General features: G+C 49.4%; 1 protein-coding gene across 2 annotated transcripts in view; it reads left to right on the plus strand.

The window, feature by feature from the left end:
• SMARCC1 (SWI/SNF related, matrix associated, actin dependent regulator of chromatin subfamily c member 1) overlaps positions 1–16,790 on the plus strand; it is a 99,837-nt gene extending 83,047 nt beyond the window's left edge. For both annotated transcript variants that reach the window (XM_053359513.1, XM_053359514.1), the window contains exons 27-28: positions 15,129–15,299; positions 16,588–16,790. In XM_053359513.1, the coding sequence (XP_053215488.1) occupies positions 15,129–15,299; positions 16,588–16,685 (269 nt within the window). In that variant the 3' untranslated portion in view covers positions 16,686–16,790. The remainder of the gene's footprint in view (positions 1–15,128; positions 15,300–16,587) is intronic.
• The last annotated feature ends 1,452 nt before the right edge of the window (positions 16,791–18,242 follow it).

The raw sequence follows: 18,242 nt of genomic DNA on the forward strand, positions 1-18,242 counted from the left end.
GACCTCCAGTTTAACCTGGAGCCCCCTAGTTTAGAGTACAACTCGCGTCATCCTTTTTTTTTTTTAATGAAATATTTATTAAGCTTTTTTAGAATAATGCAGTAAAAATGAAAAAGAAAATAGAAAAATACAAAATAAAAACAGTTAAAAACACACATATTTTCTGTTACTTATTTTCCTTTACCTCTTAAAGCATTACAGCTGGAAACCCCTTAATTGCTATCCAACATCATTCTATCATTCATTAATTTTACAATATTTCTGTAGATAGTCTTTAAATTTCTTCCAATCTTCTTCCACCGACTCTTCTCCCTGGTCTCGGATTCTGCCAGTCATTTCTGCCAATTACATATAGTCCATCATAACTCGCGTCATCCTTGACCCTTCCCCAGGCAGGCTGGAGCTGATGGGAATTGCAGTCCAAAATATAACTGGAGGACAAAAGATTGGGGCAGCTGATTTTAATTCCACCCTGTACAAAATGCTTGCACAATGGATGAGAGTTCAGAGAAAGCACAAGTGTTCTCCTCAACTGCACAAACCGTCACAATCTTCCCCATGAAGAGAAGAAAATCATTTCGCAAGGACCTTATTAGCTCTGGCGTGGACAACCTATTTTATCATATTATAGTATGTTTTTATCATATTCTATTTTTATTATTTTATGTTATGCTCAAGGGCCACATTCACTCTTGGCCAGTCCTCTGCGGGCTGCCTGTCAGTAGAGGGTTTGGTCAGAAAACCACCCCCACACGGTCACATTCAGGCTCTTTCTGGTGGTACACATCAGTTGCACACACTCTGCACATCCCAGCACTGTTGTCTCCTTTATTTATTATTATGTTCACTGCCACTGCCAAAATCAGCAAGCCCTTGGGAGATCAGAAAAGTGTGTGTAAGTGTGTGTGTGTGTGTGTGTGTGTGTGTCAGATCAGACTTCTGAACAGGCAGTTAAGTCACCCTGTGTTAGACATTATTTGAAGCTGTCAAAGGCGGGCAGCACCACAGTCCTTTGTTTTCCTTCTGTAAACTTGTCTGGGCTTGTTGTTGTTGTTTTTGTTGTTGTTGTTGTTTGTTATCTGGTTCTACCTCCCACTGCCCAGTTGTACAACTCTGGCATGTACAACTCCATATATGTGACCAGCCAGCAGAGATTTTTGCCCTAGCCTCAAACATGTTAGACCACGATATCTGAGTAGAATCTCACCACCTCTGCTGCCCTAGAGGCACTGTGACTAGCCAGTGTTGGAAACCAAATACCCAAGGCTAGGCAGGTGCCCAGCTCCAGCAGGGCTGCTCCGGGACTCATACTTTTGTTTATTTTTAGTCCTTGCTGCCCACACTTCACCCAAGGACCCCAGGGTGGGTTACATAAATATATGGGGGGAAACACAGAATCTAGAACCAACTGCTGTATTATCCCCACACACTCAATGCAAGACGGCTGCAGCATCTCAACCCACCCTTCCAAAACCCCAACCAGCAGCAAAAGCCGCACAGTGTTGCTGCAGGACACACAGCAGAGAGGGGAGCATCCAGTGCTATTGAAAAACACGCAAGTGTCTCTTGAGGGACTGCCACTCAGTCACCAAATGCTGTGTCACAATAAACCATGTGTTACAAGCACAAGTTTTGAATCTGTCTGCTAAACTGTGGTTCTCTTTTTTTTAATGACATTTTTTAATCCATTTTATAACACAACTAAAAAACACAAACAGAAAAACAATACACACAAATTCTTGTCTTATCCTTATTTTTTCTAAACATTGTTAGGTGGACTTCCCCAAGTCCCCTCTATCTGATTTTCATTTTACCTCATCTTCAGCAGTTTACATATATCATAATTTCTAACCATTTTTTTTATCACGCTTACTTTTCCCATAAAAAGTTTTTCACTTAAAAATAATACTACAGTGGTGCCTCGGAAGACGAAATTAATCTGTTCCGCGAGTCTCTTCGTCTTGCGGTTTTTTCGTCTTGCGAAGCACGGCTATTAACGGCTTTAAGAAAAAGGAAACAAACTCGCAAGAACTCGCAAGACGTTTCGTCTTGCGAAGCAAGCCCATAGGGAAATTCGTCTTGCGGAACGACTCAAAAAACGGAAAACCCTTTCGTCTAGCGAGTTTTTCGTCTTGCGAGGCATTCGTCTTGCGGGGCACCACTGTATTCTAGAATAGTATACTATTCTAGAATACTATACTATCTTCTACATCTAATCCTACAGCCTAAATCCACTTCCAAAGCTATTCTACATTTTAAATATTAACTAAACCGTGGTTCTCTGCACGACACATCGTTGGCCTTCGGTACGACCATGGATTAAGGAGACCACCTTATACACTCGTGAATTGTACTGGTCATCCTCTCACTCTCCTCCCGGAAGAAGCATTACGGGAGGAGAGAGTGGATCTTGTGCTCGGGTCCTGCTTGTATGTTTCCCAGAGGCATCTGGTTGGCCACTGTGAGAACAGAATGCTAGACTAGGTGGGCCATTGACCTGATCCAGCAGGTGGTTCTTACGTCAGTACAAGCAATGACCATTTTATGTGCGTTTATATGTGCATGGGGGATGCGGGTGGCGCTGTGGGTAAAAGCCTCAGCGCCTAGGACTTGCCAATCGAAAGGTCGGCGGTTCGAATCCCCGCGGCGGGGTGCGCTCCCGTTGCTCGGTCCCAGCGCCTGCCAACCTAGCAGTTCGAAAGCACCCCTGGGTGCAAGTAGATAAATAGGGACCGCTTACTAGCGGGAAGGTAAACGGCGTTTCCATGTGCGGCTCTGGCTCGCCAGAGCAGCGATGTCACGCTGGCCACGTGACCCGGAAGTGTCTCCGGACAGCGCTGGCTCCCGGCCTCTTGAGTGAGATGGGCGCACAACCCTAGAGTCTGGCAAGACTGGCCCGTACGGGCAGGGGTACCTTTACCTTTATATGTGCATGACTGCACGTGTGTGCATTGCCATGAACCCGGAAGCGACTAGGAAAAGGGCGAAAACAGCCCCAAAAGAGCGCAGAAAAGGTGAAAACTGCGCGGAAACGACACCTAGCAATCCCACGAGCCTTTGCAGGTGCAATGCCAGGAGCCCTTGCACTGGCAGTCGAGGCCTGTGGAGAGTTTGAGTGAGGAGGTTTGGAGGGCCTTTGCAGGCTTTTTCAGTGGTGTTCCCAATACACACAATTTCACTTAAAACGAGTGGTGCCTGAGAATGCAACCCAGTGGTTGTTGCCTGTATCCGGTGTGCTCTGTTCCTTCCGCACTCTGATCAGCTGGTCCTCAGACTCCCACCTTGTTCTCCTGCCGTGTCTCTGCCTGCAGTTCCCTTGACCTCCAGCTCACCAGGTGTGCGCTCCGTGCCCCAGTTAGTCTGTGCAGGGTGAGCTTGTGTGTCACCTGTTCATCTGCAAAGGGAAAGCTGCAGCTTGCACTTGCTTGCCTGCCTGCCTGTTGGATTTCTGCAAGAGTGATCCTGGCAGCGTGGAGGGATAGGCAGGCTTGCGAAGCCTCTGCAACCATCCCCAAACGACTTCTCTGTGGAAGGAAGAGGAGGAGGAGGCCCCAAGGCAGAAAGCACACACAGAGGCCACCAACCAGCTTGACCTCCTTCCTTGGCTCCGTCACAGTGGCCTGGGAAAGGTTGAGCGCTCTTACCCCCACCCTCGGCAACCATTCCCTGGCAGGCTTGGCTTTGCCTCCCGATGACACGTAAAAAAGCAGAACTGCTAATCCGGCAGAGCATGCAGGGATGCGTGGGGCTCGAAGTCTCTTGCTGAAGTGACAGGCAGGTCTAGAGAAAAGATAAGGGGCCCATAAAATGCTTACTGGCCAAGAAGAAAGGGGGGGTGGATAACCATGGTTTACAGTCAGAGCATTTTGTTTAAAATGTTTCTACGTCGTCCTTCGTCTCACCGGATGAAGAACAGGCATTTGGCAGGGGTGGGATCCTTCGTATGAATCAGAAATTGAGAGGTAGCAAAAGCCGTAAGGCAGGTGGAGGCAACACACCTGCTTGCAGCACCTTAACCTAGCGCTGAAAAGTAGCGCCCACAAATTGAGACCTCCAGGGCTGGCTGAGCTGCTTCTCCCGTGCCCTTGTGACTTCTCTTACGGTTCATGTAATCCCTTTCAAATCCAGACCTCGTTATTCTGTTGGGTAGCTGCTGGTTCAAAGCTCGTTCCCTGGAGAGAAACTAGTCTACGTGCCGTTGGACTTAAGCTGAAACATCCTTTGCAGAGATTCTTGGGATGCTACAGCCTGAATATTCAGTGCCACCACTTGAGGCTGCCCAGTGCCCAGGGTGGTTTCCATGAGCTCGGCCCTAGTAGTCGCTACGTAGCCCCGCTGGATTTGAAACCTGGCTAGGCAAAAAGACTGCCTGTGCTGGAACTGGCAGTAAAGAGAGTCAGGCAGGGGTTCTTGCCTCCTGCGGATGCCAGAGAATGATTTAACTACATTGAGCTGTGCAGGCCTTTTATGCCTGCAGAAAACACTTGAGCGAGTTTCATTGCTTGGTGCCTCCTGACAGATATTTTATTTAGGAGCCATAAATATTTGAAGGTAGCCAGTTCAGTCCTGGCGTGCCACTTAGTTTGCTTTATGTCTGGGCAGTGTTGGCCTTGAAAAACTACGTTGCCCGGTGCTTGATGTGTTCGGAAGAAGCTCCCTGGACACTTGCTTGGTGTCCAAATTGGTCTTAACCCAGAAAATAACCCTCTCGGTGCATTAGGCTGGTGTTTGGGGGGGGGGCTGCTGTCTCTCCGACCGGCGTAGAGTGAATTATCACGCTGGAGAGAAGTGATGGAAATGTTCGCGGCAGGCGGAGTGGGGAGCCGGAGAGTTGATGCTAAATTAGCTACCGTGCTTAATTATTCAGTGCCTGGCTTTGCGATTCTTTGGGTCTCCTGGGGAAGACATGCGGCAGGAAGGGCAGATTCCTAGTGGTATTAAGACTCGCAGTCCAGCTTTATGGAACCCATTCATAATTTTTCGGGTGTGTGCGTAAGCACGCTTAATGGCACTGCGTTGCCCCACAGAAGGGACTCTGGTTTCCATGCTAGACACATCCTGCACACTGTAGAGAGCTTCTCTTGCATTCAGCTGGTTTAATAACAAATGCATTTATTGCATTTATATCCCACCTTCTAAGGAGCTGAAGGTGGTGTGCATACTTCTTTCCCCCCATTTTATCCTCACAAGAGCCCTGTGAGGTGCGTTAGGCCGAGAGACGGTGAATAGCCTAAGGTCACCCAGTGAGCTTCTTGGCTGAGTAGGCAGGGATTCGAATCCTGGTGCTCTAACCATTAAACCACACTGGCACTCTTATTTTTTTTAAGTGGCAGTCAGGCAACACGGCCACTACTTCCTGCTCAACCTTAGACTGTCATCCATTTTGGGGGTGGGACGGGGTTGTTGGCAGCTCTCAACCTGCAAGTGGGTCTCTTATAGACCCCTTAGCCTTCCTCCTCACCCAACCCCCCCCCCCCGTAATGTTTGGGGGCTTACCTTAGAGGGGGGACTTGTCAGGGCTAGCAAAAGAACATGATGTGACATATTTTGAGCTCCCAGGAAAAGCCCTGAGTGCTCTGGCTTAATATAAATTCATCCTAATGTTAACGGAGAAATCAGAGGGCTCCCTTGGACAAAAAAACAAGGACAAGCCAGGAATACCAGAGCAAAACAGCAGCCAGTAGGCTTGGTCTTTATTGAAGACTGTCGCGACAGGACTCCCACCTGCCACAAGGTGGAACAAGATGGAAGCCCCGGACAAAAGAGCCCCCAAACTTTTATTAGCTGCTAATCCCCATGTTACAACCCCCAAACTACATCACTCATACATCACGGTTACATCATGAAAGGGGAGGTCTGGTGGCAGGAATCTGAGCATCCTGGACCCTGCCCCATGGTTCTCCTTGCCCTCCACCAAACACCCATCAAGTGTAAAAAAGGAGATCTTTACATTTCCCTGTTTCCCAGCCAAGTTCATCACACCCTTTTGTCTTCATCTGGGTTTGTTATGGCTACCTGTCTGGCACTCAGGTATCAGGATGCCAGGAATTATCACTCAGGCAGAGGGGCAGCTGAGTAGCTGAGCTCACACGTCTATATTAATTTCTGAAGTTTTCCCAGTGAGCCAGTACATAGATACATTGATCAGTGAATTCTTACATTTGGTATCGTGCAGCAAAGGCCTTTTGAACAGATAGGAAGAAACTGTGATGGGGTGTTTGTGGGGACAAGTCACAAAAGCGGTTTTGCTGGTTTTGGTAGTGGGCTGCATGTGCATGATATCTGCTGGAGGGGCAACCCCCCCCCCAACCTATACATAAATTCCTGCAACACTAAAGCTTTTTTTTTTTTTAAATAAAAAAAATGTAAGCTGAGAAGGCAGCACAGAAATGTTTGGAATAAATGAATTCCATCCCATGCCCCCCCTTAGCCAGGACTAGAGAGCCTGAAAGCCTGATGCTAGACTCTCCACTTAACAAAATGTGATCGGTCGCCATTAACAGAGGAGGAGCAGTCGATAAATGTGTCAGGACAGCCCCCGGGGGCCTGTCCAGGCTCAAGCTTCCCTGCACAGCCCAAAGCACACGCCTGTGTCATGCAACATATGTGAGCCTGATGCCACACAGCGTGACATTGCCGGCCGAGGGAGCAGGAGACCTAAACGTGGAACAGGCTTTTTCAGTAGGCTGCCTCTCACAGTAGTGAACCTACCTTCCCTCCTGAAACATCTGCCTCCCCCCCTCCCCCTTTAAGCTTTTCCCTTTCCTTATGTAGGTCACACTTCACTGTCTTTCACTCCCCCCGCCATTGCCTCTGAGTTTCAAGCCGTATTTTCCTCTTCCGCCCAAAGAGCAGCATTTTGTGTTGTGCATTCCTCCCCCCCCCCCTTTTTTCCTGCTGACCGGAATGCCCAAAATGCTTAATCCACTTTTGAGTCGGGCTCCCCCACCCCACCCTGGACGGTCTTGGCTACGTTATTTGCCAGCCTGAAAGCTGCCGCGATCAGAGAGTCGCCCGCGAGCATCTCTTGCCTTAACAGATCACCGCGTCTCGGCTGCAAGAATAATGTTAGTGGGAAGCCATTTTCTTGGGAAATACAATGCAGGCTTAGAAACGGGCAGGCAGAAAGCGGGTGCAGTTGCCAGTGGAAGCGCAGAGGGCTTTTCCCTTCCCAGCCGATCTTGGGGCAGGGCAGGGCACCCCCAAGTGTTTTACTAACATGCCTCCCACCAAAATTTCTCCTGGGGGAGTTGGAGAGGGCAGAACAAATAGCTTTTAAATGGCTCATTCAGACCCTTCGCAGCACTAGTGATCCTTGCAACATTCTTGTAAGGTAGGGCCAAGATTATTATCCCCGTTCTTCTGGGTGAGGCCAGGAAGCTTAATTCCCGCCCTCACCAGTTAAGCACTCACTCTGAAAATGCCTCACGAGAAATGCTAATAACATTCACCAAGAAAGCGGAGCCCAAACAACTGTTGCAAGTCCAAAGCCTAGATCTAAATATTATCCAAGAACTAGCTTGATGGTGATGATGATTTTGTATTTGAAGGTAGCTATTTCAGAATAAGGTTAATAGTACTCAGTGGTCTAGCATCTGCCAGGTTAATAAAAACCTTGGCTTACTATACTACATTACCTGGAGCAAATACAGTGGTACCTCAGGTTAAGTACTTAATTCGTTCCAGAGGTGCGTTCTTAACCTGAAACTGTTCTTCACCTGAAGCACCACTTTAGCTAATGGGGCCTCTTGCTGCCGCCGCGCCGCCAGAGTACGATTTCTGTTCTCATCCTGAAGCAAAGTTCTTAACCTGAAGCACTATTTCTGGGTTAGCGGAGTCTGTAACCTGAAGCGTATGTAACCTGAGGTACCACTGTATATAAGCTTGGCAGAAGAAGAACTCAGTCCAGTTGAATGATGGGGTCTTTGGGAAGAGGAGTTCAGTAATTCAGACCTGAAACATTTCTAACTTGCGGGGAGAAAAGGACAATTGAGGACGAACTAGACTTGTGCACTGAAACATTTTGGAATTTGCCTGGAATAACTATTGGAGGCAGAAGGCCACAAACTTAGCCAGGTGTGGGGTTTACAAATCCAGATGTGCCTCATGGGATACAGCCAAGATCCAAGTCAAAGTGCCAACCCAGAATCTAGAGTTCCGACAGCTCATTTCAAACGGTCAGACCCTGCACTAGATGAATAAATATGGGGAAAGCCAAATGCCACTCGAAGGATCCGAAATATTTTCCTTGAAGCTTGAATTTGTTTTATCCTGGATTGTTTTGTTTGATGTTTGGGTGTATTGTAAACAGCTTTGAGATTTTTTAAAAATATAAAGCGGTATAGAAATGAAATGAATAACAATAATATATTCCACCGGTTGGGGTGGAACGGTGGCCATTCTGCTGTGGCGACCATAACTTAGGTTTAAGGTGCCATTTGGCAACTGGGTTATTTTTCTGAGTTTTTAATGCGGGATGGGTTACCTGTGCAGCCCTCTTCCCCAAAAGCCCAGCTTAGTGTGAGCTGGATTAAGTAGATTCTTTCCACCTGCCGTCGTCCTCCCCCCCCCTTTTTTTTAATTACTTACATTAGTGCCTTGATTCTGCTGGAGAAATCTCAGGCTTAACAGGCCTGTGCAAATCTAACCAGGGCAGATGGGGAAGCATTTTGTGGCTGAAGAAACTCAATTGCCTGTGCTCCCTGTTTATTGGATGCGGTTGGGTTTCAAGGAGTAGACTTGACCATTCTGGTGGCTGTGGCTATTTATGTACTGTAGGGAAGAGAGGGAGGATGAAAGTGGCGAGCAAAGGGAAACGTGAGCCTTTCGAGAGCAAAATGCCTCTTTCAGCCTGAAGATCAGAATCTGAGCGATCAGAGGCAGGGCTCCATGAAGACCGCGGGATTATTGACCTTCCTTCCATTATTTCCTCACGGTAATTCCCAGATGAGCAGAGCGACGAACTTGCTCTCCTTAGCTCTGAAAAAGCCCTCTGGTCCAAGCAATCCCTCTGTCGGCTTCCGTCTAATTCTGTGGTCGCCAAACTGCCATGTAGTCCCGCCACAACGCTCCTCATGCGCTTGAGGGAGAGAGGGCTGGAGTGAGCCCACCATTGCTTTTTCTATTTGCCTGCAGCAGAACTTAGCCTGCGGTAGCCTCGGTTCTGGAGCAAGCAGGTGAAATTTCACAGAGGCTAAGCAGTCATTTTTTGCCAGTTAAGGGCAGGCTATGATCAGCATCTATACCTGGGGACAAGTCTCTCCACCTGGATTTTCTTCATCAAACAGCTCCCGCGTAGAATCGTAGAGATGGAAGGGGACCCCCATGGTCATCTAGTCCAACCCCTGCAATGTAGGAATCTCAGATAAAGCATCCACGGCCGATGGCTATCCAACCTCTGCCTATAAACCTCCAATGAAGGAGCGAATGATGGGGCAAATGTCTCCTGCTAACCCCTGATCTTAATGTCTGCATGTTTTGCCCCAGTTGGTTTGGGTTTTGATTGGGGGAGGTTGCTATTCGCCTGTGGCAGGCTGCAAACTTGGCAGTGCCCTCACTGCGAGAAGGGAAGCTACAGGGAACCAGGCAGAGGGCTTTTTTCATATTGGCGCCCTCCCCATGGATTGCCTTCCCATCATATGTCAGAGAGAACCAATTACAGTAGTACCTCGGGTTACATACGCTTCAGGTTACATACGCTTCAGGTTACAGACTCCGCTAACCCAGAATTATTACCTCAGGTTAAGAACTTTGCTTCAGGATAAGAAATTGGGTGGCAGCGGCGCAGCGGCAGCAGGAGGCCCCATTAGCTAAAGTGCTGCTTCAGGTTAAGAACGGACCTCCAGAACGAATTAAGTACTTAACCCGAGGTACCACTGTATGTGACTTCCCAAAGACCTCTGAAGGCAGTCCTGTTTCTTTTCTTTTTTTTTTTAAAGATATTTATTGAGGTTTTACAAAGACATAGGTTTACAAAATAAAAAAAGGTCATATCAAAAGAAAAAGATACAAAAAAGAGAACATAGAAAAATGCATAAAAAAGAAAAAAGAAGAATAAAAATACAAAATACAAAAGACAAATAACTAAAAAAGAATTAAAAACAAATCAGTTCTTTGTAACTTTAAACTCATTAACTTATTTCCTTGGCCTCCTCACACCTCCCCTTTTTGTATTCCCATTTAAATAATCAAATCAGCAAATCCTTACCCTTTTTCGTTTTATCTTAACTCTGTATCTTAACATATTATAACTCTATATTTTTATCCTGAAGGCAGTCCTGTTTCTCATGCTTGTTGTTTCGCTGTGTTTTTATATTATGTTGGAAGCCTCCCAGAGTGGCTGGGACAACCCAGTCAGATGGGCGAGGCATAAATAATAATAATAATAATAATAATTATTATTATTATTATTATTATTATTATTATTATTATTACTGGTCTCTGTTCCTCAGATCTCATGAGAGAGGGAACTGGAGGCAGGCAGGCAGAAGGCAGAATCAGCAGCAGTAAAACTGCACTCTTTGCTCCCATTGTGAGGAGGCGAGTGAGCCAAGCTGGGTAACTTCCAGCTGAACATGGCAGGGAGAGGGGGTTCCCTGCAAATCTTCTGCGGTGTTGTCCCATGCTCTGCTCTGCTTTCACCTGGTCAGGTGCTCTGGAGCATCGAAGGGAGACCCCAGCAGCAAAAGCCTTGTGGGCAGTCCCTGTTTCTCCTTTGGAAGGGGGAGCAAGTCTCCTCAGGCCGATGAGTAGAGGAGCTTTTGCACGGGGAGAGCTTCTGGTTGGTTGCTGCTGCTGCTGCTCTTTAAGGGAATGGCAGAAATGCCATAGCTGCGTGTGGAGAGTGTGCTCGCCGGAGGCTGTGTGCACATCCATGTGTGCATGGATGGGTTTTGCAGTCTCTCCTCTCTGGTTGGAAGATTCTTCTGAGAACCCTTTGCCCAGGCAGGGTTTTTTCCATCTGTTGTGCTGCAGTAATGCCAGAGTTTTTTGCTCATATGCTTGGCTGTCTCAAGACTGAAGAGCCCGAACAGTTCTGGTTTCTGAACCCTGTTACTGGAGGGGAGAGAGCGGAAGGGGATTCAATAAAGATTATAGATATATCCTACCACCCAGTAACCTTTGTGGTGTCTTTGAAGAAATCATGCAAATAGGAGACTTCAGCATAAACGTTGCATGTCGTGGTTGCCAGCCTGAAGGTGTTAGCAGTTTCCTTTTACAGTGGTACCTCGGGTTAAGTACTTAATTCATTCCGGAGGTCCGTTCTTAACCCGAAACTGTTCTTAACCTGAAGCACCACTTTAGCTAATGGAGCCTCCTGCTGCCGCCGGAGCACGATTTCTGTTCTCATCCTGAAACAAAGTTCTTAACCCGAGGTAATATTTCTGGGTTAGCGGAGTCTGTAACCTGAAGCGTCTGTAACCTGAAGCGTCTGTAACCCGAGGTACCACTGTACAAGGAATTGCATAGGACTGAATTCACTTTACTCTCTTGAACCACAAGGCCTGCTAGGATTTGGAGGGCTTTGACGGTGGGGAAATTGGTTTCAGGGGTACAGGCAGAAGAAAGGCAGCTTTTTTAAAAAAGAGAGAAAGTGCTTCTTTTGCTAATGATTGCAAAAGATAACTCCCAAATGGAGAAGCTGCCATAAGTTTCAGCTCACCTTTGCTAAATATCAAAAGGTGCAGCCAGTGAGGTTTCTTAGTAGCATTGCGCTGCAAATGCCTTATCACTGTGACGCCTTTAGTACAAACTCCCAGTAGGTCACCACGCAAGGGGCAGCCAATTCTCTCTCCTTTCTGCTGCTGCTCTCCCTGCTTGCTACACACACAAACACCCTGGGCCCATTCTCACAAGGTTTGTGCTCTCGGTCCTCCCATCCAGTATCATTACTCCAGTCTTTTGCATGGAACAAAATCGTCCTAAAACTGGAACCGTGTCTACAGAGCAATTTATGTCCCTCAGGAAGGATTTGGGTTCCATTGGTGTGGAGTTTATGGAGAGCTGGTCTTGGGTGCTGGACAGAAAGGTGGACTTGTGACCAAAAGTTGATAAGGATAGGCTGGTACTTTGGAAGTGTGCTAGGCCGGCACAGCACAAAGATCCTAAGGTCTAAGGAAGATGGAGAGCTCGGCTGGAGCTCATCAGTTCCAGGCTGGGAATCCTTTATTCATCTGGTCCTGAACTGGCCTATGGGCCCTCTATTTCGGGCACTCTCACCTGCAGGGAGGTGTTGAGTTTTCTGGATCCAGAGCAGTTGAATGTGATCTCTGCCTAACTTGCAATCGAGGTACCAGACATGAGGGTTTCTTCCTGTAAAAAGAAACCGCTAGCGTTTGTGTGTCTGGAAAGGGTTAGAGTTTTTTTAACGAAGAAAAAAAAGTAGTTCTTGATGCTAACAAGATGCTAATAAATCTGTCGCAGTAACAGGCTGTAAGTGGGTGTTAAGAGTGGCAGTCAATAACTTGGCACACAGCAGCCTTCACCTTATCTGCTGAGCTAGGAATTTCCTTGGCCTCAGTTCCCACCACTGCTGTGTAACACATTTTTAATGGGCTTTCTTGGCTGGAGAGGCCAAAGTGCTTGTGTGTGTGTGTGTGTGTGTGTTGTGCCCCTGTGAGGATGTGCAGCAATTGCACTCCCCTCTCCTCCCTCAGTTTCCTGGAGGCGGCCAGGTTAAGGACCCTCCTTAATCCAAGTTTAAATTTATGAACAGCTGCATCCCATCATTGCTCACCAACTTCCACCCCACACACGAAATGAGAAATAATTTGGCTGTGTGGCCCTTGCTCTCTCACAAGACGGCTTCATCCGTGAGTCCCCTTGCTGAGCAGCAGCTGCCGCAAAGAAAAGGCCACTTCACTTCTTGCTGTCTCTGAAAAGTAAATTCATTGTGAGAGATAATGCGGAACGGTCCCCCGCAGCCACGGGTTGGGGCTGGTTATACTGTTCCCCAAGAAGAACCCACCCATTCTCCACTCTAGGATTGCCACACTCTTTCTTCCAAACGCTCCTTGAGTCCTGCTGCTTCTGTGAAGTGTCGTTCCTAAGAGAGGCAAAGTCTCCATACCAGTAAACTGGGAATTGGCCCAATTCAGCTCCTCCATTTCTCCCCACACCCCATTGTCTTGCCTCCATCTGGTGATTCAACTTCAAACTGTCTTGAGACGAGGGACTTTCCTTTCTTTTTTGCGCTCCTCTTTTCGGCTTTTTGCGCAGAAGCCTTCCCCACTGCCCTGAATGGAACTGCCAGGGCTGGAGCCACTAAACATTCCTGTATACCTGAAGGAGCGTCTCCACCCCCATCGTTCTACCCGGACACTGAGGTCCAGCGCCCAGGGCCTTCTGGTGGCTCCCTCCCTGCGAGAAGTGAGGTTACAGGGAACCAGGCAGAGGGCCTTCTTGGTGGTGGCACCTGCCTTGTGGAACGCCCTCCCTTCAGATGTGAAGGAAATAAGCAGCTATCTTCTCTTTAAAAGACATCGGAAGGCAGCCCAGTTTAGGGAAGTTTTTAATATTTAAAGCTGTATTGTTTTTAACACTCGATTGGGAGCCGTCCAGAGTGGCTGGGGAAACTCGGCCAGATGGGCGGGGTATAAATAAGTTGTTGTTGTTGTTGTTGTTGTTGTTGTTGTACCTGACTTGTTTGCTCTCTCAGGGCCACTCTCTTGACTGAACTGCAGGCGTTGGTTGGCACTTTGGGCAGCTGGTCTACCTGCCTTCAGGGATGAGGTTTGCCAGAGTGGACTGGAGAGCATTCAGGTGACAAGGCGATGCCTCCCAGGGCTGGAAAAGCCAAGGGTTCTTCCCAAGCCTTTAAGGAGCCACCCATCCTCCAGATCTTTCCTGCCTCTGGTCAGGATAGCATGGTGGCCTTCTTCCTCTGTCATAATTGTTTAATTGGTGGTGAAAGACTTGGGAAGACTCTGCTTCCTCAGTCCAGAGGGAGGGACCATCCCATCAACTGAATGTCCTCTGGTCCACTCTTTAAACAGAATTATAGAATTGCAGAGCTGGAAGGGACCCCGAGGGCCATCCAGTCCAACCCCCTGCAATGCAGGAATCTCAGCTGAAGCACCCATGGCAGGTGGCCACCCAGCCTCTGCTTGGATGGATGGTGGCTAACAGATTGAGGTTGAATCCTGACAAGACAGAAGTACTGTTTTGGGGGACAGGAGGCTGGCGGATGTGGAGGACTCCCTGGTCCTGAATGGGGCAACTGTGCCCCTGAAGGACCAGGTGCGCAGCCTGGGAGTCATTCTGGGCTCACAGCTGTCCATGGAGGCGCAGGTCAATTCTGTGTCCAGGGCGGCTGTTTACCAGCTCCATCTGGTACGCAGGATGAGACCCTACCTGCCTGTGGACTGCCTCGCCAGAGTGGTGCATGCTCTAGTTATCTCCTGCTTGGACTACTGCAATGCGCTCTGTGTGGGGCTACCTTTGAAGGTGACCTGGAAACTACAACTATCTGACTTTTAGAAGACATCTGGAGGCAGCCCTGTTTAGGGAAGTGTTTGATGTTTTATTCTGGTTTTTAATCTGTTGGAAGCCGCCCAGAGTGGCTGGGGAAACTCAGCCGGATGGGTGGGGTATAAATAATAAATTGTTGTTGTTGTTGTTGTTGTTAAAAACCTCCAAGGAACAAGAAGTTCACAATAAGAACCAACTTCCATGACCTCTGCCATTTTCAGCACCAGGATGCGAGCAGAAGGGAGTGGCTGTCAAGGGGCTGTGGGTGGGACTGGGGAAAAATTACTGAGCAAGCCCAGCCCGTCTGCCTGCAAGAGTGATTGTTGACCGTCAGTTCCTGTGGCTGGGCCGTAGAATCTTAACTCCTTTTTGGAAGGAAAAGTAAGTTACTTTTGGAGCCATGGGGTGCCGGGATTTCACATCCTGGATCGTGCTGCAGCCAGCCTCATCTGGGCTCCCCAAAGCTCAAGGTGGGGTCAGTGATTTTACAGCTTGTGTGGGTTTTCTTCCCCCCTTTATGTTTGTGTTTGCCAATCTACTTGAAAGATCGCCGTGAGGTGCTTGTGACAGGCATAGGTGCCCAGAGCTGTGTCGTGGCTGCTTTTCTTCCCCACCACTGAATGCCCACCCCCATTAAACACCATCCTTCTCTCCCACAGCTCAGATCCTGGGGCAAGGCTCCATGATCCCCGGGCAGCCTTTGCCAGGTCGGGCAATGCCAAGTGGATCGGCCAGCGCTCACCAAGCCAGCAGCAGCAGCGCTCCCCCATCCGGTGCGGCAGGAAATATTGTGGGAGCCCGGGGGGCCCTGGCTTCTCCGAACGGCTTGTGTAAGTAGAACGGTCACCTTTGTTTCCCCACTGCATGCCCCTTCCCATTCCCCAACCCCAGCTCCCAGACTGCCACAGAATCACAGAGTTGGAACCGGCCTCCAAGGGTCATGTAGGCCAAGCGCCTGCAATGCCAGGATTTTCCTGCCCCATTTGGGGCTCCTCTGCACCATCACTGGTCTGCCTATACAGATAGCAAGAGCAGTCCGTCTTCTGACTACTTCTTCACTGTGGTTGAATGGTCTTTGTAGACAGAGGCAGTTCTCCTTCACCTCACTCTAGTCCTATGACACCAAGGGTCTCTTCCCCCAACACCACCCAGCCCATCATCCTCAGAACTCTTCCTGCTTTTGCTGGGTCAGGCCAATCCATCGTTCTGCCCGGACACTGAGGTCCAGCTCCGAGGGCCTTCTGGCGCTTCCCTCCCTGCGAGAAGTGAGGTTACAGGGAACCAGGCAGAGGGCCTTCTCGGTGGTGGCCCCCGCCCTGTGGAACGCCCTCCCATCAGATGTCAAAAAGAACAACAACTACCAGACTTTTAGAAGACATCTGAAGGCAGCCCTGTTTAGGGAAGCTTTTAATGTTTGATGCATTACAGTATTTTATTATTTTGTTGGGAGCTGCCCAGAGTGGCTGGGGAAGCCCAGCCAGATGGGCAGGGTATAAATAATAAATTATTATTATTATTATTATTATGCCTGATCTGGTGCTCCACAGGTCATAGAATTGTCATGTTGGGAGGGATCCCGAGGGTCATCTATTCCAGCCCCCTGCAATGCAGGATCATGGGTCACTGGTTCACTTGGTGAGAGGGTCAGTTGGTCAGCCTTGGAGGGGCAGTCTCCTCTAGAGGAGATTTATCAGGGCACAGCAACCTCCTTGGCGGATGTAGCCGCTGGTCAAGAGGGGTCTCTGATTTCCTAAAGTGGGAGGCTGCAAGCCAAAGGATGTTCCTGAGATGACATCCCAGCTATAAAGACTCTCCTCTGGACACTGGGAGTGTGGGGTGGCAGAGGAATTCCCCCAGTTCTTAATTAGATAGATAGACGGGTCAGGTGTTCACGTTGAGAAAAACCCAGCAAGCGACCTCCCAATTCTGGTCCAGGAGAGTGTCTTTGTAAGACAGTGAGACGGCCAGCGCCATCTCCCAACCAGAGGGTGGTGCCATCCTGGAGCTGAAAGCACTGCCATTTGGACTCCTGGAAGGGCAGGCAGTTTTAGGGAGCGAGGAATGTCCCTGCCAAGCTTCCTGCCTTTAATTTCCCGTTTCACACCCATTCCTCTGCAGATCCGCAGCAGCAACAGCAGCCACCGCAGCCGCAGCCTCCAGTTGACGGGGCGACCCCACCTCCTGCGGGAGCAGCAACAGCCTCCGCAGCTCCCTGATCGGTCCGGCAACAAGGCGTCTCTCAAGCTGTGACAGTAGCAACCAAAAACACCATTCCTCAGTTTCCTGCTCCTTCCTTCCCTGGCCTCTGCCCCCGCCCCCCATGCGCCCACACCCAGACCTCTTCCCCCACGCAGTTTTGGTGATGGTTTGTGCCTTCCTTTTCTGCCAGGAACACAGCCAGAGCTGACTTGTTACTTCGCATGTTGAGCCTCTGGGTCCTCTTTACCTTCCCAGGTAGGAAATGCAGTGTAACCAGAAGCCCGTTGGGTCCCTTCCTTGTGGGAGGCGAAGCGTCGCCGCCGCCCCTCGGTCACAAGAGTAGAAGCGTTTTGCGGCCAGGGCAGTGAGGGAAGCAGCCTGCCTCTCCCCTTGGCTTCTCGGTTCACGCTGACCACAGGCGCGACAGGTGGGCAATTATTCAGGAAGCTTGTCGAGCCCTGGGGATTGCCTGGCGATATTATTAAAAGGAAATATCGATCTCGCCCGAGAAGAGCCGGGGGCCAGATCAATTGGCGGGGTGCTCTCTGCAGCGATGTTCGCTTTTCCCACTCCAGCCTTTCAGCACAAGGGGGGTGGGGTCGATGCATCCCATTCTCCCTCCCTCTCGTTTCATATCAAACAGGTCACTACAGTAGCGGAGGGAGGGGTAAATAAAGCCTGCTTCCTTTCCCTCCCCTGTATCCTTGGAGCATATATCGTGGTGTTCCTCTTTCAAAACGAGCAAGCAATCAAACCCCTGTAGATAGCAGCGCGCAAGCTTACAGGATTGTGCTGGAGCAGCCGGGGTGTGGGTGTGCGCGTACCCCAACTACCTCTTGCAGGCAGCCGTGGGCTGGGCTGAGGGGAGCAGATTAAGGAAACACGTTTCCTTTCTGGAATGGCCCGGATAGGAGCTCGGAAACATCACTGACATCTTCGTTATTTGCAAGCACACGTAGGTACATTGCACACTCCCTGCTTGCTTGTCTTCCAGCTCTTTGCTGGGAACACTTGAACCCCGGGGGCTGTGCAGGGAGCAAGGGAACCTGCCTGCCTACAGCCACAATTGGGGGCAGCCGTGCTCTCTGGATGTTGCTGGAATTGAAACTCCATCACCCTTGACCGTTGCCCGTGGTGGCGGCAGCTGATGGGAGTTGTAGTCCCAGCGTCATATAGAAGGCTGCAGGTGAGCTCGCCCTTGCCCTACAACTTGGGCTGCTCTGTATCCTGCTCCTTGCCCAGATTGTGGGCGTTGCGTCCCTATCCCGTTGCCAGTCCTTCTTCCTCTCGTTCCTGCAACTTGCAAAGGAGTTCTTGTGTAAATGAGCAGCTTTGGCTTTGGTTGAGAACAATGCCAGGGAAGTGGGTGGTCTTGCAGCCCACTGGGCTGGGGAGGGGCCATTCCAGGGGGGGGCAGTGTACCAGTTTTCCAAGTTAGGCCTCACTGCTCCTGTACGGTTAGTGCCCCTCCTAATACCACCGTACACAAATAAGGGTTGAGGTTTGGTTTGCCTGGGAGCTCGGGGCATGGAGTCTTTGGGATGAGGAGAACAACAACTTTGTTTTGGCCATCC

This window comes from Podarcis raffonei, chromosome 12 (genome assembly GCF_027172205.1).
Source record: "Podarcis raffonei isolate rPodRaf1 chromosome 12, rPodRaf1.pri, whole genome shotgun sequence".
In the NCBI taxonomy this organism is placed as follows: Eukaryota; Metazoa; Chordata; class Lepidosauria; order Squamata; family Lacertidae; genus Podarcis; species Podarcis raffonei.